Source organism: Bacillus rossius, chromosome 14 (genome assembly GCF_032445375.1).
Source record: "Bacillus rossius redtenbacheri isolate Brsri chromosome 14, Brsri_v3, whole genome shotgun sequence".
Taxonomy (NCBI): Eukaryota; Metazoa; Arthropoda; class Insecta; order Phasmatodea; family Bacillidae; genus Bacillus; species Bacillus rossius.
In genome coordinates, this window is record NC_086341.1 from 10,058,068 (window position 1) to 10,079,801 (window position 21,734).

At 34.6% G+C, this 21,734-nt stretch overlaps 1 protein-coding gene across 5 annotated transcripts in view; it reads left to right on the forward strand.

Annotated features, from left to right (window-relative positions):
- Positions 1-21,734, forward strand: part of LOC134539123 (golgin subfamily A member 3-like) — an 88,655-nt gene that overhangs the window by 15,859 nt on the left and 51,062 nt on the right. For all 5 annotated transcript variants that reach the window (XM_063380867.1, XM_063380869.1, XM_063380866.1 and 2 more), the window contains 12 exons: positions 2,692-2,766; positions 3,857-3,931; positions 6,234-6,293; positions 7,612-7,695; positions 11,047-11,166; positions 11,891-11,938; positions 12,087-12,188; positions 15,030-15,086; positions 15,665-15,751; positions 16,393-16,452; positions 18,619-18,750; positions 19,936-19,998. In XM_063380867.1, the coding sequence (XP_063236937.1) occupies positions 2,692-2,766; positions 3,857-3,931; positions 6,234-6,293; positions 7,612-7,695; positions 11,047-11,166; positions 11,891-11,938; positions 12,087-12,188; positions 15,030-15,086; positions 15,665-15,751; positions 16,393-16,452; positions 18,619-18,750; positions 19,936-19,998 (963 nt within the window). The remainder of the gene's footprint in view (positions 1-2,691; positions 2,767-3,856; positions 3,932-6,233; positions 6,294-7,611; positions 7,696-11,046; positions 11,167-11,890; positions 11,939-12,086; positions 12,189-15,029; positions 15,087-15,664; positions 15,752-16,392; positions 16,453-18,618; positions 18,751-19,935; positions 19,999-21,734) is intronic.

A 21,734-nucleotide genomic window follows, 5' to 3' on the forward strand; every position in this document is an offset into this window, starting at 1 on the left:
ACAGCCCAGGGGCAAATAATTGTGTCGGGCCCCCTCTCCACATTTCAGTGTATAACTTTTAAAATTCTACAGTTATTAAAAAAAAAAAATTCTGAAGACTGTAAATGTTACTGTTAACATATCTATACATGTGATCTGTGCATACCCACATTATTTGAATTTTTTTTTTATTATTAATTCTAGTAACAATAGATTTGTAAATATCATCCTGCCATTTTAAACCCAGGCATTTAAAAAATATGTTGAAACTCAACCAACTAGTGTCTGGGCCCCATGGATTTTTCCTTCCCTTTATATATATATATAATAATTCAGTGAGTTATGAGAACATTTCAATGAGTAAAAATCTTGAAATGTTTATATATATATATATATATATATATATATATATATATATATATATATATATATATATATATATATATATATATATATATATATATATATATATATATATATATATATATAACGTAAACATTTCAAGACTTTTACTCATTGAAATGTTCTCATAACTCACTGAATTATTTCCTTTTCTAAATGCAATATCAAATTAAAGTAAATCAACATATACAGCCGTAATATTTTACCAAATCTGAGGGAATATAGTGATTATGTAATTGAGGGAATAATTATGTTTACAATAAATTTGCATGGTTGGTGGATTAAAAAAATAATAACATTTAGAAATTGCATACGTACACATAACATATCTAATGATGGAGACTTGGGATTTTCTTTTTCATTTTCAAATGGTATGTATCACGTAATACATATACAAATTATATCATCACTTTTATTTGATAATTGTAAATACATCCAAAGTGTTAGAAATGCTGCTATTATTTGATAACTTTAAAGTGAAACCCTGTTATATTTGTTTTTAGAGGGACCCAAGAATTTCTATTATATTGCAGTAAAAACTTTAAAATAGTTATAAATATTTTTTAAAAGTTTGCAGTTTAATTTAAGGTGTCTTTTTAAACAACAAAATTTTATACATACATTTATCATATTATACATATATGTATATGTATTATGTGTAGAAACATATAAAACATAAATGTTTATATAAAAGTATAGAATTTTTTATCCTTTTACAGTGTTGGTATCATGCAAATATGTTTGTGATTCCAATTCCTAACACTTCATTATTTGTGTTTGGAAAAATATATTTTTTACATCAACTATTTATAATTGTCATGTTGAGATACCTGTTGTTACAAAGTTAAGTAGTTTTTCAAGTTACTTATGGCAAGTTTCACAGTTCCGATCTTCAATCCGCGAACCAGTGATCGTAGTCCAAGAATGATCTAGGGATCTTTCGCTCAAACGCGCCAACACATACTGGGACTAGACGATCCTCGCTTGCTTGAAGCAAGTTCATAACTTACAATCTGTGGCAACATTCAGCAACAGTGTAAAAGAACTGTTAGGTGCGTTTCTATTGGTGGGCAGGAACAATATGTTAAATAGTGATACAGTGAGTAAATAGTTGGTTGCCTCAAGATAGCAGCTTATGCGTCCACTGCTTCGTATCTGTTGATTTGTGATAACTGAAAATACATGCTGGCATTTAAAAGTTATTACAAAACAAAGTAGTTTGAAGTATAAATACATAAAATAAACAAGGAAATAAGGAAAGTAATTTTGATGAACTATTAAACCAGTAAACTAAAATAATGAGCATTTTAAACACTTAAAATATGGGTGTTTCTCGTGAGAAGTAATTGTTGCTAGAAAAAGCAAAATTTTTCAAAAATATATCATGTACCTTCTGAAATTTTTAAAATAATTCTCTATATTTATGAATGATTAAAATAATAACCCGCATAAAGTCCGTGAAAATTCCTGACAAGTCTGCTTGCACTTTATCGATCAAAGATCGTCGTCCATGAGATGCCAGGTTCCTTGGTTTATCTCGAAGTTCCCAAAGATTGTTGTTCAGCGATCAAAACACAGTGGTGCAACAGAAAATGTGGTCGCGAACCACTATCAAACCGGTTTATGAAATGAACTCCAGTGGTGCAACTGGACATTACAAATTTAGGCTTATTAACGAGGAAATTTTTTTTTCAAGGGTAAAATTGTTTTAATTAAAAGGTCAGGTGCTAGATTTTTTTAAAAATTATTATGCAGGAAATTTTCACAGGAGGGATTTTCTGCACTTTAGTGTTCGGGAATGCTGAAGAAGCAAGGTAATAATGATACATGTAACTGTATAGGTGCAAAATCAAATATATTTTTCACGTCTGGAGAGGCAAGGATAAGTTATAGTGCGGGGACATGTGTCTTTTGAGTTGTCAGCACGGGGGTGATGTGTGTAAGTGGGGGGATGGAATGGTAAGTAGGGGGAAGGGAAGACGCATCAGTGGGGTGCGGACCAAGGAGGTTGAGAAATCTCCTTGGGCCCTGCGTTGACCTCACAGTCCTTAACGAACATTATCATATAATCAATGTTTTTAGAACAGTTGATGTGTGACCGGGTCTTGCTGAGTTGATAAGCTACTATTTGGTTCTGCCGATCCATTCCAAGTAACGCGTTTCCATCGAACTATGAGGTCCAGCTCACAAGAACATTTGGCCGACTCCATGTATGTTGTATCATTTTAAAAGGTCATGCCACTTGGGACTGACTGAGAACATGCTGTGATTAGTGATATAATTACTCGACGTAGGTGGTTTATTTTCTAGAGTGAAGCGGAGTTGAATGAATTGAAATCGGAGGTGGACCAGTGGAGGAATCTAGCTGAAGCCGCTGAGGCAGAGGCAAGTATGACAGGGGTAGGGATTGCAATCCAGCACCAATTTCAATCTGGTCAGATCTGGCCGGATTGGTCACATCAAGAAAGATTATTTTTTTTTGTTCCAAAATAAACTGTATAAAAGATGTTTGAGTCCATCATAAAGTTTATAAAAAAAACTTTATTTCTTAGGAAATAAAATTCATTTACTCTGTTATAATACTTGGATCAATGCGGTGCTTTGTTCTAACGTGTGTTTTTAAACTTTTGTAAGAAACTTTACTGATGTTTAGAATATCAGAGCACAGTGAGCATTTTGCGGATTTGTCGTCCATTTTTGTAAAATAATGTCACACGTTTTTGTCTTCACCCCTGTTCTTTTCTTATATGTGGTGAATTATGATAAAAATATAATAACAGCGAAAAGTAAATCAAAACACCGCATAACACCATTCACAAATTAACACAACGTATAGCACCAAAATGGAAGTTATATCATGAAATTAAGTAGCATTTAACCAAAACTTAATTAAAAGTAAAGAAAAATGAATCTTTTAATGTTTGAAATTCAAGGAATGTCGTTTCCACACAAAATTATGTACCAAAGTGCATGGATTAGAATAATTAATTTAATTTACTTTTATTGTGCATCTCTTATTGAATCAAATCTAAACCATAAATCCTTGCTTATTTATTCTTAATGTTCTTAAAGTTTCAATTTTATACGAATTTATTAAAAATTATTTTACCGTAAAAAAGCCACATATAAATTTTATTCCTGTTTTGATGAAGTAAACAGCTTTTATAAATAAATAAAACAATAACACCAAATTCCTCTGTTTAAAAAATGAAATTGGATTAAAATTAAAACCATAAAATCTTATATCTAATAATAACCATACTTGTATTAAACAAATTACTTTGCACTATAAATACTGTGTAATTCCTAGGGACTGTGAAAACTCTTTGTATTAATAAGAGTTATGTAAGAACAGGGTTTTTTTTTTACTAATGACTTAATGAGGTCTCACAGTATATTGTAGTATTGTGTATTGCTTGTTGTTTGTCATGTGACTCCAGCAGTAATGTGTTGGTGTGTGTTGTGTGGTGTGCAGATCAAGAGCTGTAGGATGAAAGAGATGGAACTGCAGCAAGAAATTGACCACGCCCACAAACTTGCCAAAGAGAGGGTGAGTCTTTAAAAAAAAATACCGTAGTTTGAGCATCACACGTTTATTTAAGCACTAAACTGCCGTGTCATTTGTTGTTAGGGAGGAGAGAGCCGTAAAAATTATCTTCTTGCTCTAGATGGTATTCTTTTGCTTCCCACAGACTGGCCTTTGCCCGGGGTTGTTTAGCGTTTAATTAAACACTTTTGTTCGGTCACCTAAGTGAGTACCGATCTAACATAGAACTAGTTTAGTATTATGCTTTGAGTGAATGTAATTATTTCAGTATTTAAGTTATTAATAATGTTATTCGAGGAAACTTTTCTTTGCCTAATATTATTATTATTTTAGAGACAGTATTATTTGTTAGAGCAGCACTGTGTAGTATTAATGTAAGTGACTATGAAGTTAAATGTCGTTGAGCATTTACTTTTATCTTACGATAAACTTCCAGACTAACTATATATAAATATAGTATGTCTATATATATGTATAATAAAAGTTATAGTCAATTCAAATTTCTGCTGAATTAGTTTAAAGTGTTATTCATTTGCAAAAAAAAAAATATCCTTTATATTTGCCACATGACCACTACATATTCTTTTATAGTTTTCAGAATTGTACTAAATGTATATTTTCACACTTGGAAAGAAACAACCCAGTCTTGTAGACTTTGTAACCTGACTCACCTTATATTCCTACGCTGTGTAGTTTGTCTATAACATACGCGTATGTATAATTAAATTATTTTGTCTCTTAAATTAAGACTTCTCTTCACTTCAGTTAATAGGTACACAAACATAACACGTCTACCATCTTTCATGCAGTTTTCCTCATCTCATAGACGGAAGGTGTACGATTTGATAATACATAATACAATGTAAATAAAACGTGTTGCATATTCTTGCATTTTGCTTTAGCGCAAGTGTGAAGTAAACAGCTGCAGAACTACAGGAACTTGGCGTTCATCCAAATGTTACACTAGACCTATGTGGTGATTTTCTGGTAATTGTTCTCTACACCAGTTTTAATGACTAGCATGATTCCTGATATTGTCATGTGTGTGTGATGCATCCAAGTTACATGCATCCTAATTAATTTTGAAATAAGAGCCTCACACAGTTAATCCAGTTTATTTGTGTATAATTAATTATATTTAATAAAACCGACTTAATGTGTACTAGCATATTGCACTACCAGTTTTATAAGCACTGTAAAAGAGGGTGTATTGTGTGTTTTTTTTTTATTTTTAAAAAAACTAGAAAGTTGTGTACACTCAACTGAACTAGATGGTTATTTCGTAGGTATTTGTATGTATTAATATTTATTTTACAAACATTTAGAATGTTAATATTAAGTTTTGAATAAGTTGCATTAAAATTTCTTATTTCACAATAATAGATACTACTTTATAAAATAATAGTTGTAATTTTTGAAATATATATATATATGTGTGTGTGTGCGTGCGCGTGTGTGTGTGTGTGCGTGTGTGTGTGTGCGTGCGTGCGTGCGTGCGTGTGTGTGTGTAAATTCTCCCTCCCCTGCCCATCAAGCCTCATACGCAGCTAACCTCTTCACCCTTCATCTAATGACTTCGGTGTCTACGAGACATTAAACTCAAATTCATTCATTCAGGAATGAGTCTTTCAAACATGTACATGTTTCTAGTGTTCATCACTTAGTATTTCTTCTTGTTGAAGAAATTTTAATTAAAAGAGTCTCCAGTGGTGGTAGATTGAATCCACTTTTTCTCAAGTCTGAACCTCAACATCATTTCTTAAAAGAATGCCCTGAATCAGAATATAGATCTCAACAGTCGGGAATAAAATGTATGAGGAAAAAAAATAAAACACAAATATTTGTTGTTTTTTTTTTCTGAAGAAACATTCAAGTCATTAAATTTTTAATGATAAAATTAAAAGATTACATATTCAGGATATATACCCTTAAGTGCTAAACCAACATTATAGAGCATTATAGCTGGTGGCTAATACTTCTTTGATAGCTTCTGTACAGATAAATAATGTAGTCTTCGTCAAGTACACTGGTGTTTGTTTTTGAATTTCTGAGTTTCCTTTCTCAATAATTTTTTCTTTAAACCTTTTTCCTCAAATTTAAAATCTTCTAAACACCAAAGATTTTATGGAACTGATTACCAGTTTCACGTTTCTGTGAAGTGCGTGATCGTTCCCATATTTAATTAGCTTTATCTGGTATTACTGGATTGTTGCATAGCTGTCATTAGTTATGCCATGTGATGCTCTTGTTTTTTTGTAATCCTGCTTTGTCAGCATGGTAGCTCTTGTAAAGGGTTGTGTTACAGGAGTTGATTCTCGCCTGTAAATGTCCAGACACTGAGTTGATGCGCTTGCAACACGATGAGGTGAGCGTATGTTTTAACATATTCATATTCTTCTGATTTTGCCTACGAAATACTTCCTGTTAGGAATGTGTGAATGCTAGTTTTTTGATGCTAAGTTTCAAATATTGGCGAAGTCAAATTGGATTGTGATTATTGTTCTTGGTGAAGCTGTATTAAGCATATTTTATGAAATACAGGATTGAAGTAAAAAAAAATATATATTATTAACGTTTGTAATGTTTGAACTGATTAAGTAATTAACCAATTGGCCCCTATAAATAACAACATTGAATAAAAATTGTAAGATAACAATGCATAATGTTAATAATGATTGCCACCTTTTGATTTTTTTAAGTAATCAACTTTATTTAAGCAAAACATATGCAACACATAATTTAAAAAAAAGACAAAAAAAATTTTGAGCAAATCTTAGGCTTCCAATTTTTTAAAGTTTACAACAAAAATGCAAAGCTTCACAACAGATGCGAAGCTTTGCATCACAACCAAAGTTTCAAATAAAATGAATAGCAAATTTCCTGGCGAAGTCAAATTAAATATTAAAATTAGCATCGATTGATTCGCTTAGTCAAAGCTTCTCTTAGACTTACTTCCTGTTATTTAAACCAAAACAATGCCTGTTATCCACCCACTTAGTATTACTGATTTTCCGTAATTATTACTGATTTAGACGTAGGGTTACGGAATAATGAAGCGTTATTTACTTATTACGAAACTAGAGAAATTTGACAACATATCTGAAATATTAAGTGTATCAGCATTTCATACCACTAATCTTGCTCAGTTAGCTTATGTAGCTCATGTAACACGAAGGTAAACATTTTTGTCAAGTGCTCAACATAAATATAAATCCTGAAACTTATTTCAGCTTTTTTTGAATATAATTGGTTTGCAAACTTGTGAAGTTTTAGAACTATTTAATGGATGCATTAGCTTGTTACTGTACAGTGTAGTGAGGGTTATATTATTTTGTAAAGTGTATTATTTGGCTAAAACTGTATACCGAATTTGTTTTACACATTTTTTATTGCCTGCATAAATTTTACTACTGATGGATGAGTTTGGGCATTGGAAAAAATGGTGTGCAAACTTTGATACTAAAGTTTGGTAATCCTGCAAAATCGCTAATCAGACATGGCCTTGTGATACCAAATGGACATGATTAAAAAGCTTCCTCTGTGTCTTTTTTGCCCTGCCCTTTACCGGTTTCAAAGGTATTATTCTCACAAGTACTGCTCTGCAAATTTTTTTTGGAAGATGTTTCTTCTGGCTCTTGAGCTTCCAGTCAGTGGACCAATGGCCTGGATGGTGTTGTTTTCAGCTGAACAAGATTCTGGAAGCTTTTAGTGGACTTAAGTGCATCATAGCTGCAGCCTGCGAGGACCTCGAGAAGTTGATCAGCAAGGTCAGTCACGTGATCAGACTTCACAAAAAGTTGTTCTTGGTGAACGTCGCTGGACAAGCTACATAGCAGCCTGCGTAGAGCCTTTGAATATATGTATACTGTATAGAAGTCGCGAGTGGATAGGATTTACTCTACGTTTTTCAGGAGTGTATGATGAGCAGCTTGGGAACTTCACCGCTGCAGTGCGCTGCCGTAACGCCCTGTATCGTCTTGGGTTGTTATTTACACGTTAGAGCGCAGCACTATCGCCCGCTGTCATTCCCCCGCAACCCCCCACCCATCATTCACTTCAGCTCAAGGTCGTTCAACGGGAGGGGGAAGGGGTGTTTGAAGAGTTCGACACTTGTCCGCTAGGGACCACCACAAGTCGATGCCCTAGAGATGGTGGCGATTGCGGCGGTGAATTAACCAACTACCTCAAACCGTATTAGAAATTTTAACCTGGGCTGGCGACTTCTATACAGTATATATATTCAAAGGTAGAGCCCATGACTTTGCATTGCTGCTGGATCAGAAGGAGAAAGTGAGACTGAATTATGGACTGAATCTGAAAAATGTAACCAGCAAAGAGCTGCTGCTAGTAGATTGAAAATGGTACATCTTAATCATGGTGTGTGGCTTTTTCAACTTTTCTTTCATCCTTGGTGTCCACTTCAGGTGATTAGCTGTTTAATTACAGTAAAAATTATATTTAATGAACTATTATATAATGAAAATCTCCTTATAACAGACTGTTTGGTAGTTTCCAGTCAAAATTTTATTCGACACAAGGCATTTCCACCTCTATATAACAAACATACTAATATTTTTCTTCTCTTTCAGATGTAAACTTTTTAACAAAGGGACAGAAATATTATATTACTTAAATTATATTAATATTATATGACTTGTCTTTAAAATAACCCAAATCTATTAATATTTTATTAATAATGTTAATGACTTTTGAAATTTTAATGAAAAAAATGGGAATTAAAAATGTTCATATTCTAATATTTAAAAAAATTCATAATAACTAAATATTAAGCAGAATAACAAGAGAAATACAAGATCAGCTATTTCACTTATTTCTTTAAGTAAATTAATTTTTTTCTCAGCATATTGTGTGCTGAACGACTGACAAATCAATGGCAGTTGATAGTTTGACATGTCCTTAATATAGATTGAATACGTACTTCTATAGACTCAATTGATGGAATTGTGCACTGTAATCTTTTTCACAGTTACTCTCAAAATTCAAAGAATATTTAGTGGTAAATTTACCTTAAAATTACTACCCTTGTTTCATTTCACTCCTTTATAACACAAAAATTTCAGATTCATCAATTTTGTTGTATAGAGTTTTCACTCTAAATTCAATTTTAATCTGAATTTCAGAATTAATTCATTACCGTGTGGAATTTTTAACGTCGTGTAATTTGATTGTGTGCCGCAGGGAGTTTTTTTATCCGCTTGCTTATTATTTGTTTATGTAACTGGTGCAACGTAACAAATCTTTTCTGCTGTACCATACGGCTGGTATGTTAGATCTCGTGGTGACTGTTGGGTATTAAATCTTAATACACTACATTGTAACACATGCTGTGTAAATATGTATCACTCTCTTGTTGCGACTAGACTAGTACTTGTTTTGTTTTTAGTTAGTTGTAAGCCAAGATGGCCGTGCCTATGTATTCTTTCACGGTATAGCTCGGTAATAAATCGTGTGAAAATGCGACTCTGGCTGTACGTCAACCCGATTCACGAACCAACAGCGACTACCTCTGGAGAATGAGGAACGTGGGACGCCATAAGAGCCCACAGGTGTTACAAAGCAATACCCAACAGCATGCTAGACGCTCAGCACGGGTCAGGTCTTTGTAACAGTAAAGGTTTTTAAGTCACATCCTCACACAGATGATGTCACACCTCATGTGGTGGCATCCATGGCATTAATACTAACATCCAGGGGCGCAACAATGGGGGGGGGGGCGCAAGGGTATTTTGCCCCCCCTCTGAAACCTTGAAGTGGGGGCAAACGGGGGCAAAGAAAGTGCCATGTAATCAATTTTTAGATAATAAAACTGCTTAAATATAGCACCATTTTCCACCTTGAAATACAAATTTTCCCGGGGGAGGACCTATGGGGGGGATCTATGATTCTTTATAAAAAGGTATATTGCCCCCCCTTTGGAAATTTAGTTGTTGCGCCCCTGCTAACATCGATATAGGTAAGCATACCTCAGGATCACATAAAATGACGTATTAAACATGTTTTGTCTAAGGCGACATGAGTAAACTCCTACTGCAAAAATATGTTTCCATTATGTCAAAAAAAGAAAACTATAAATATAATTGTTTTCTTTGCTATGTATGCTGTGTAAATATGAATGTCCAGTTGTCCACCATGGCACATTCGCAAACTACGTGACTGCACTTTACCACAATGTCATTTTAGTTTTTACATTTTCTAGCTATGCCTATGAGTGTGTTCGAATGCTAAGCTGGTTTCTGTAACCATTTTTTTTTTATCTCTGAGTCATGTCAGTTTAATGTTGCTGCCTTAAAGCACCAAAAGAACTGAAAGATGTTTCAGATTAGTCTTATGTGTAAGCTTTGATACAGAAGTCTACAGGCGGAACCCTCTCACATTGGTTGTTGTATGTACATGAAGGGTGCCTAATATCCTTTTTTAATGCTGATCAAATTCCTACATTGAACCTATGTACATATGTTAACTATGTAACCCTCTTGTATTTATATATATAGAGGTCAGTGAGTTATTGAGTAGTTTTTATTTTTTAGTTAGCTTATATAGTTTGGCCTGGCCCTTATTTTTAACATGATACTAAGCCATACTTCTAAACTAGATTCCACATTTGTAAGAAAAAAATATGGTGTTGAAAAACCTGCAAAGAGTCTTATACATTTTTTTTTTCACTCTTAAGTTTTGCACTGGAAAGTGAGGGTAAAAAATGGCTAAAAAATGATAACAATAATCCAGTTTTGAAAATCTTGACCTTGAGGTGCACACAAAGAATCTACGTAGCAAATTTCACAGTTCTAGGTGTTTCCGTCCGTCTACGTGCTATGCGAGGGACACACAGACAAACTCTTTGTTTTATTAATTTAGATGAACGAGAAAGCAGTATTTTTATACCTGTTAAAGTTTTCAGGTACATAAGTTAGCAAAGCAAATTGTGTCCGAGTTATGTTTTTATTTGCTGGAATTTTACCTCATGACATTGGGTGGGAAATGTGGAACGTGGTCTAACCACTCGCTCACCAACTAACCACAAATGTATTTTATTCACAAGATAAAATAGAACCTTCATTTGATATGTCTGAATTATTACCTCTTGTCACATTGAACAGGACCTGAAGGAAATGGTCGGCAGGAAGAGGTGTCTGGTTCCGGACGTCAGAGCCACGACGGGCCGCTTCCAGCGTCTGGCGCAGTCCTTAGGAGAGGAGTTCACGTCCATGGAGGAGCAGGTTTGGTAGCATCCTAACCTATTGTCACCACCTCCATTAGAGGGCAGAGATGGTGTATTTGTATCTGCGTTCATGGCATGGCTTGTTCGCTTTATATATATATACGCACACACACTTATGTAAATGCCGAACAAACCATACACTTTCTCAAACACCACAAGAGAGAGAGAAAAAAAAAATGTGGTGGTATCTTTATTTGTGAGCAAATAACTTTTCAATAATGTACGCAGGCTTTCACGGCCATTGTCTGAAGTGCTTGACTTCTGGGTTGTAGCCGTGTCCTTGACAAATATTTCACCAATTATTCACCAAGGACACGGCTACAACCCAGAAGCTAGGCTACTTCAAATAACATGTCATTAAACATAACTTCTTATTTAAAGGATTTTTAACTTTTAGGTACCACAGTTCATAAAATACAGCACGTAAAGTGTGACGAATGCATTCCGATTCTGCCAGCCACTACGCTACAAGTGATAGCTGCCGGAAACGAGGTGTCCCATTTACCGCTGGACCACGTACATGTAACATGTATCTTACGTAGCATTGACGGACACTAAGCAGTTGTGTTTATTTTGATGTAAGTGTGGGCAGTCGCTAAACGTGCTGCCCGGCCTTCGTTTTTCAAACGCAGCCTTCAGATTTTAAGTGCTAAATTTTGTGAAATTGCTTTTTTTTCTTCCCCATATACCTTGTTGGGATGTAAATAATGTGTTTGTTTCAGAATCCCACATACCTGCCAGGAACATGCATATTCGACTGCCAAAAAATGGTAATTCAGTTTGTATTCTGCTGCTCCGGTTAGAAGTAGTAACGTGTTACTCATTGTTACAATTGCAGAGTGTATGTATAAGTTTTACATTTTTATTTTATCATTACTGCATGGATAAGTCATTTGTATTAAATCATTTTATTTTCAGAACGCTTTCCAGAGAAGTAAAGTGGAAAATCTTAATAATTACTTCCTCAACGTAATCCAGGAAGTACATAAATTGGAGATGAAGTTTGAGTCAGATCCAAAGGTAATGAATAACAAGGATTCAGTTCCAAAATTGATTTGATGTATTTATTGATTAAAGAGTATTCAACTCATGGCAGTGGTTTTAGTGCTGTGAGTTAGGGTTCTGCGAATATTCGAAATTTCCGAATTTGAGTTCGAATTTTTTAATATTCGATTCGTAATTTCGAATCGAATTCATTTTACAATAATTCGACTTGGAAAATCTGGCCCCTGTTACACTAATATAAGACATCCCCCTCCCCCATTTTTAAAAGAAATGTAAATGGGCGATTACATCTTCCACTTACAAAAAATTATACATCGAAACCCCTTATTTACGTCACCGTTATTTACGTTTTCACGTTATTTAACCATTTTATTTCTGTCCCGTTTTAACTTCATTTGATGTAATGCAATGAATTCCCGTTGTTTACAACGCGCCTATTGCTATACGCAGTTTACGCCGTTCGTTCTGATAAAACTGCTTACTAACTTTATTAATCTTATTACAAAGTAATCTGATGTGTAAATCGTGTTTTCAAGACGTTTTTAAAAGTTAAAAACTTCAATTTTAACGTCTCGGGAGTCGCTTTATACCGCTTAAAGAAACGTAAGCAGCGCCAGTTTGGTTGTGTTGATTCCTGTATTACCTTATAGAGAGCGCGCACGTAGTCTAAGATTGATATCGATAGCTCGCAGACTGCATGCACGCGCGCGCTCTGTCAGAACCGAGTTAACCCGCACGATCGTTATGCGTATAGTTACAAATCACGTTCTTGTTACGGGTTTCTTTTTTTTTTTTTTTTTTACGTTGAATAAAATGGTTTTATTGCATCACTCATTAATTTAAATTATTTAGCTTGCTTTCACAAAGTCTACTTTTTAAATAAACATACTTTCCATGAATAGGTTTTGTTTTTATGGATTACTTTACATTTTTTTTGCATAATAGTATTCTCCGTTCACATTTACCTGAGTTTTGGAATAAACAAAGCCGCTTGTAAACAAACATTTTCATTGGCTTCCGGCCGCTGCGCACATTGTTTGTGCGCAAGAAATAGTTCCTTGGTTACGTACCATTTGTAAGTATTTTTACACTGCCTTTTTTATAACAATTGTTGTTATATAGCATTATAGCGTTTCACCATTAATATCCAATACAGTTTAATGTGTCAGCAAGTATTTACTTACAATTATGTTAGCAGACGCCGCGTGTACAGTTGATGCCCGGCGCAACAACTGTATTTAGGATTCGCGCGCGCACGGTTTGTTATGGCTGACGCCGGACTGAGTTTTGTAAAGCACAGAACGGAAAAGCCTTTGAAAAGTGCACAGAAAACTATTGTGTTGAATGTTTTTAAAACATTTTCAGACAAATATCCGGATTGTTGTGTGAACGATATCGCGAGTTTAACTGCGGAATTTACGAGTGTTTCGAAGAGCAGTGTGCTTCGTGCAAGGAAAGAATTACAGGACACTGGGACATTAACAACTCCCGGGAAGAAAAGGAAACTTGAGTATCCTGTTATCAAAACTTGTGCTGATTTTGTAAAGACGGCTATTAGGCGTAAAGTGCATAGTTTTTTCTTCGCAAATGAACCACCTACGCTGAACAAAGTGCTACGGTGCTTCCTGTTATATTACTTCTCCGTTATTTTATTAGCACCGACTGTACTGAAGTGTGTGTGTTGCAACTAGTGCTTGGCGCGCCAGATTAATTCAGCCTATCACTTGCTGACGCGGCGCAGTGATACGACGGTGTTTGTATATTTCAAAACTCAGCTAAGAGTGAACCCACCGTCTCACCCCCAAAATTATAAACTTGATTTTAGAATAAAATGTGCAATGCTTACACTATAAAAACGGTAATTTTTTTTATTTTTGTACCACTTCCTTATGCTGTAAAATTTTTATTAATATTTTTATCCTTGAAAGTCAAACATGCTAAATAAGGTGGCAAGTGAGAGAGTTTTCTCTACAGCAGGCAACATAGTTACCAGCCGCAGAGAATTGTTGTTGCCGCACCATGTCGGTGAACTCACATTTCTCCATGACAATTTGAAATAATTTGCGAAGTGATTTATGTTAGTGCTATAGACATTTAATTTTTAATTTTTTTTTTTTTTTTAATTTTAGAGAATCTGGTTGTGCACTTCAATATAGTCTCACTTTAATTTTAGTTACTTGATTCAAACTGTGAATTATGTGACAAGGTGGTATGTTAAAATTTTTTAATGATCTATGTTATTTTAATAAATATTCCCAAATTCGATTCGAAAAAAATTCGAAACTCGTGAATTTTTTTGAAATTCGATTCGAATTCGATTCGAACAGAAAAATCACAATTCGCAGATGTCTACTGTGAGTGTATATGACTGTAGCAGTAGGATTTACGTGGCAAGGTTAACCACAGTAATGCTTGAGATCATTTTTCAAATATCCAAAATTGTTTCTTTTGTTATTTTATGAACATTTTATCATATTGTAATGTGATTAAAGTAATAATCTCATTTAATTCTACATTGGTTCAAAAATATTTTTTTTCATAATGTATTTGTCTTTAACTTAAAATATTTTGTATACATTTTTCTGAAATATAGTTTTACTTTATTAAAGCCATAGGAATATCATTAGGATAAAAATTTTAAAATGTGACTTATCTTACCTCTTGATAGATTTTTGACGTATGGTTATATTAATTTTTAATTGGAAAGAATTTACTGTTTACAAACTGGAGTGTACACTTGATAAAAAAATGTACCAGCACTCCAGCCTTGCTATGAATATTTTAAAATGGATATTTTGCTAGTTGTTAACCTTACGTTATGATACTCTGAGAGATGAAAATTCATAACTTTTCCAGGTTGACAGAACGTCACATGTTTCTTTGGATGCCACATTGGAGATTGCAAAGTCAAGGGTAAGTGAACTGCAATGAACAGAAGAATTGGGCAAAGGTTTAGAAACTACTACAAAAAGACATGCTAACACAATTTTAGAAGAATATGTTATTTCTAAGCTTTTCCCCCCAACCTACTCTGGACCCAACTAATGGCATCAGTAATATTTTTATCTAACTTCATATGATTTCTTTAAATTATTTTGTAATATTTGTACGAACTATCCTTTAATACATGTAATTGTCTACCTTTAGAAAAAAAAAAAAATTTGTGTTACATAAACAACCATACTTTTATATTAAACTAATTGCTTAGCACTGTTGCTCCTATGTGATTTCTAGTGACTGTGAAACCTTTTTGTATTAATGAGAGTTTTGTATAAACAGGGTTTTTATTGATTAGTTTTCACTGTATCGTTATATCAACATGTTTGACCTTACCTCTTGCATTGTTTTGTTGTGCACAACAACATCAAAAAAAAACTTTCTGGGATTGAAGATGCGAGGATGAAATATTCATTCCTGAGAAATAGTTTTGGTTTTATCTTGTTGAAGTCTGGACACTAAATGAGGAAGTTTCTGTTTTCCTTTGGTGGCAGAGTGAAGATGCTGGAGTTGAAGATTCAGTACACACGTTAACCCTCGCAGTATGTCAGCTGATGGAACTGGCTGGTAATGTTCACAAGGTACTGTCTGTGGACATGCACATCACATAAAAGCTTTGGGGGTTTTTAGTTTGTTTGCATGTTTCTTCATCATTATTTCAAGTACGAATGGGAAATGTGATAGTTTTCTTATGAACTGACAGGTCTAAAGTTCTCCTATCAAAAGACCTTTTAACATACATGTACAAATGGTAAATTAACAACCATTCCTAAAACTATTAAGAAGTCGTTTGGGGAACAAATAGGGCAGCCACCCTATTCTGTTTCAATTTTTGTTACAATAATAAGTGATTCTTATAAATTAAGTTCGTGTAATGCATCATTTTAAAACTACTTGTATTCATGTATGAAGAATTTTATGCATCATGTATTTATCAGTTCAGTAATGAAACAAATTTAAAAAGTTCTACTGAAGGTGTCACAGTAACCATTTCAATATATTAACTGTATAAAATGGTCCTTTGTCATCGCATACCAGTAAAATGTTTTTATACGTAATTATGCAATGTATCTTGCTCTATATTTCTGACCTGTTTAGAAACTTCAAATGAAGATACTACTAAGTTTTTGTTAGGCTTTGAACTCTCGAAGCCTCGCATATTCAAATATTTTCCGTGGCAGTGTGTAGAATATACAGTCACACTGTTTCTGTGTCTTTTCAGCTGGCGAATGAGTGGGAAATCCAGGCCAGACGCCATAGAGATGTTTGGGAGGACTTTGTGGTGAGTGACATAAAGGCATTGCATTGCAGTGCAAGTGAATGGAATCACACTCAATAGTGTATGGTCAGGGCCAGTATTTTTTACAAAAAAAAAAAAAAAAATACTGAGAATTTACTGAAGTTCAATATGGTTTAGTCTCCCCTGGAGTGAGGAATTGTTTCCTTGTCTGATTTAATTGAAATAATTTTACATTGTATTTCAGGATAGTTTCTTATTCTTGTTCAATATTGCCTTGAAAACTATGCAGCACAATAATAAGTTTTTATTATAGGATGCAGGGTTGAAAAAAAGTCAGGTTTTATTTCTAAAAAAAGCAAATAACCTGTTGTTTTTTTTTGTTTAACCAGGTTTTATTTAAGTTCAAACAAGTTTTTTTTATTACATTTGTTATTTTTTGTATCAATATGTTCAAATAAAAGCCATACATCATACAAACTTTCTGCTACTCATGTTGATCCAGAAAAGTTATAACATCAAAGAACTGAAGTCCAGCAAAACTGTACAGCTGATTGGGACTTGACCACAGAAAGGGTATTTCCCCACAGGAGGAGGATTCTCCATAGAATGGGTGTTTCCCACAGAATGGGGATTTACGGTACAGTGGGGGATTTCCCTAAGAATAGGAATTAATTATTTAATATTTTTAATTTTAGAGGAGTATTTAGCTGGTTATAATTTACAGCCCATTCAGATAGTTTAAATGATAAGTAAGAAGTTTCATTGCTGTCACACGTGGACTCCATGCGCACACTTTTATTTATATTATAATTTAACCGTAATGGTGAATCGGAATGTCCGTATTCTGGAAAGTTTTAGAAAAGTCAGCGAATTTGAAATTGGTGAGGGGAAAGTCAGAGAATTCAACTTTGAAACCTAGAAAAGACATGGAAATTCTTCAGTGATCGTAATTTGAAGGGGGAATGTCATACTCCAGTATGGCATCACCCAGACTTTGAACACAATTTTTTTTTTTTTTTACAGATGTTATAGTGCATGGTCATGCACTATGTAAAATGGAGTTTTCAAGGTTCTGTTTGAACTAGTACAGCTATAGGATTGGGTGTAGGCTGAATTGTCTTTATTTCTTTCAGAAAGTTGCAAAATAGGTTAATTATTTGAAAACATTTGTCAGGAAAATTTGTAATTTTATTTATTTACATTTATAACATGCACACCAACAGTCGAAAGGCTTCTAGGGTGTGTACGACATAAAAACACAAGAACAAGACATAAACATTGTACGAAGGACAAGTAAACAAAAAAAAACATATAAAAAATATCAACACAATAACCTTTCTTCAATTATCAATTAAAATTAACATACTAATTTAAGTACAGCATGATTCTTAACAGGATAATATTATTTATTAAAACTATGGAAAAATAAAAGTTAAGAATTATATGGAAAGTGGTTATCATAAGGCAAATCTTTTACATGTTTGATTCAGAAGTATGTTCATTTTAAATGTAATATCAATTTTAATAAGTAACTATAAAAGCTTAAGAATTTTTTCCTTTAAGTTTTATCATATTTATTAAAATATGAAATCAGTCTGGAAACAATGTTGTTAATTTTTATTGAGTGTACACAAAGTTGAAACAAGGGACTTGTGGAACTGGGGAACTCTTTCTTGGGCTTGCCGCACAGTCGCTCACCACCTTGAAGGGCCCGTGCTTCATGTCGGCCTGGATCTCAGGGTCGTCGGAGCGCCTGGCCGATGAGCCGTTCGGCGTCGAACGTGGCGTAGCTGGGGTTCTTGCCGGGGTCGCCGATCTGCCTATCGGTGTCGGTTTAAGTCATAGGGACACTTGGCCTTGGAAAGTCATGGGAAAGTCAAAGGGTTTTTTAATCTAATTTTCCCCTAGTGCTTATGTCCTTGTGTAGTGTATTTTTTTGCTTGCATATTTTTCCAGTTCTTGTTTTGCTCTTCATTTGGCAAGAAGGAACGTAGTGTTTGGTATTGCTGTGTGTAGCTGGTCGCCTAGGTTAGTGATATATTCTTTTCCTTGTTGTTATTGTATTTATTGTTACCTATTATTGTATATAATCTTGGCCACGGCCTCTGTACGCTATCCTAGTTTAATAAAGCATTTTTGAAAACCAAAGAATTTTTTTTCTACAGACCTGTGCGAACCGTTTGCATGTGCCAGCTTGCGGTGTTGCAGGAAGAGAGGAAGCGGATCTGCAGCTGGCAGCAGAAGCTGGACTCTCGGACGAAGAGCCTGAGCCGGCAGCTCGGCATCACCGCGAGCGTCGTCCAGCAGTTGGAGCAGAGCGTCTCGGCGCTCGGCGCCAGGGTGAGTCGACCAGCCTAAACGACGACCTCACTTCCCAGCCGTCGACTCTCTCGGTTCGCCGATGGTCGCGGCGGCGAGGTGACACCGACCTGGTGCGAGTTTGTACGTTCTCGTGACAGTTGAACCTTCATTGGGTGAGGGGGTGCTTTCCAGAGGACTCGGTTGCAAATCCAGGTCTGGCCATCTTGGTTTTGGTTTTCAGTGGTGTTTGCCAGAAATCACTTAAGGTATTATACTTGATATTTTCTTACTAATAGCACTATAAGCCATACAGTTGCAGTCCTGTAGAAGGGACCAGGGGTTGCAAATCTGTAGGATTCGTGTGGTTTTTTTTGGGAAGGGGGGGGGGGAATGTTGTCTACGGTCCAAGAGTTTTTGTGTGTGTGGGAACCAGCGCTGCATGTATTGTGTATGAATGGCAACGTGAGTGATAATCAATTAAAGTGTATATAAGTTGCTGCATGTATTGTGTGGGAATGGTAACATGAGTGATAATAAATTAAAGTGTTTGTAAGTTGCTGCATGTATTTTATGTGAATGACAACGTGAGTGGTAATAAATTAAAGTGTATATAAGTTCCTGCATGTATTGTGTGGGAATGGTAACATGAGTTATAATAAATTAAAGTGTTTGTAAGTTGCTGCATGTATTTTATGTGAATGGCAACGTGAGTGGTAATAAATTAAAGTGTATATAAGTTTCTGCATGTATTGTGTGGGAATGGTAACATGAGTGATAGTAAATTAAAGTGTTTGTAAGTTGCTGCATGTATTTTATGTGAATGGCAATGTGAGTGGTAATAAATTAAAGTGTATATAAGTTGCTGCATGTATTGTGTGCAGTAGCGGATCCAGAGGGGGGGCTAAGGGGCTCAAGCCCCCTCCAAAAGCATCTGGGTCCACTACTGTTTTAGTGTTTGCCGTTATAAAGCCTAGCCTCAGCTGGGTCAAGCCCCTCCCAAACCAAAATCCTGGATCCGCCACTGATTGTGTGGGAATGGTAACATGACTGATAGTTGATAGTAAATTAAAGTGTTTGTTAGTTGCTGCATGCATTTTATGTGAATGGCAATGCGAGTGGTAATAAATTAAAGTGTATATAAGTTGCTGCATGTATTGTGTGGGAATGGTAACATGAGTTATAATAAATTAAAGTGTTTGCAAGTTGCTGCATGTATTGTTTCAGCGCAGCGAAGAATCACCTTCCTCACAACATTTGCAATGCCTTCGGACTGAAGACAAGCAGCGGGTAATGCATTCTCCTTTAGTTAACTTATGAAATGGTTGTAGCAATGGTGTAGACTTTGTAACCTACCTTTCAGAGGATCTGTGTTCAAAGCCTAGTTCGACCATTTGACAGAGTCTGAACTGAGGATCTGGGAGTGTTATATGTGCACTAAGACCATTTTTTTTTTCAAATAGGATTGAATTCAAAGACGGAAATCGTCAAAGATAACTTAAATATTTTGCTACATTAAAAATATATATATCCATAGATTTAACTGTAGTGTTTGAGTATGTGTTTAGTCTGCATATCCTGCATACCGTACACTACATAAGAACGACATAGAAAACAGCAAGCTAACAACTGTCACTGCTTTTGAATAAAAACAAAAATTGTTAAACCAAGAAATTATTTTGCAATAGTTAGATCTACTTATGAAGTACGTGAACAAATTATGATTAGGTATTTCACATTACACTTTTTTTAAAATATCTTGAACACCCACTGTTGTGCAAATTCAATAACACTATGTCAGGAAGTTTGCCCTTTTTGTTTTCTGTTAAATGTATGACAGCTTAAATAAATCAAACAATTAACATTTACATGCACTTAGTATATTCTTAATCTTGTATACATATATTTGCATCAACAAACCCTTTCTTAGTAATATGACCAAATTGGTTGTAGTACAAGGATTTTTTTATTAATAATTCTCTATCCCTCTATCTCACTGAGAACAAGTATAAAGTTTTGTACTGTGATAGATGATACATACATTGAATAGCATTGAAAGCTCAAATTCAATTAGGCTGTGTGAGACTTATAGTGAAGGCAGATATGTAGTGAAATTCAAAATGAGACTAAGACACAGACTAATTGAACGCTGATGGATATTCAGTACATGAATTATTTGTTACTGGCCTATAACAGCAAATGGGACTCAATTCACAAAAAAACGAAATGGAAAGATAATTACAGTGTAAACTCTATATAACGAAACTTAACGGACTGAGCATTTTTCGACGTTATAGAGTGTGGTCGTTAAATGGAGAGAAATAAAATATATCATTTTACTATTCTATAATAATATGTATTTACTAATATAGTATGTACACATTTTACTCACGAACATTAATATTCATACAAATAACAACACTTATTGCGTATAGTCTGTTATTTTTTCTTTGTTTTTCCAAATTGTAGACACACTAGAGCGGCTAAATCCAAAGCGTCTTCCAACATCACTGATCTTTTCTCCCGCCTCTATTGAGCGCATTAATAAAAAATTTTCGTCACTACACAAAGATTTTTGTTTACTCGCCATGTTCACAGTTCGAAAGTCTGTAAGCAACTGCGATAATGATAACATGTAACAACTTGACAAAAGTCTAGTGATCGAGGTAAAAAATCTGCAAGTTCATCATACAAAACACAAAAGACAAAATTTCTTAGAATCACCGGTACGTCAGTCGAAGTAAACACGTGCTAGATAGTACAACAACAAAACAAAAAACAAAAGAACGTACACAGCTGCAGTTGCTATCAATTTCGGCCACTTAGAAAGTACTGCTTAATGATTTATAATGCCGTATTGTCGTTAAATAGAGTGAGCGTGGCGCTATATAGAGTGTATTATTGTATAGAAAACTAGGTAAACCAACCAAAGTCAAGCAATTTCGACGTTTTAAGGAGTTTGTCGTTAAATGGAGTGACATTATAAAGAGTTTACACTGTACATGTTTGAAGTAAAGTAGATTCAT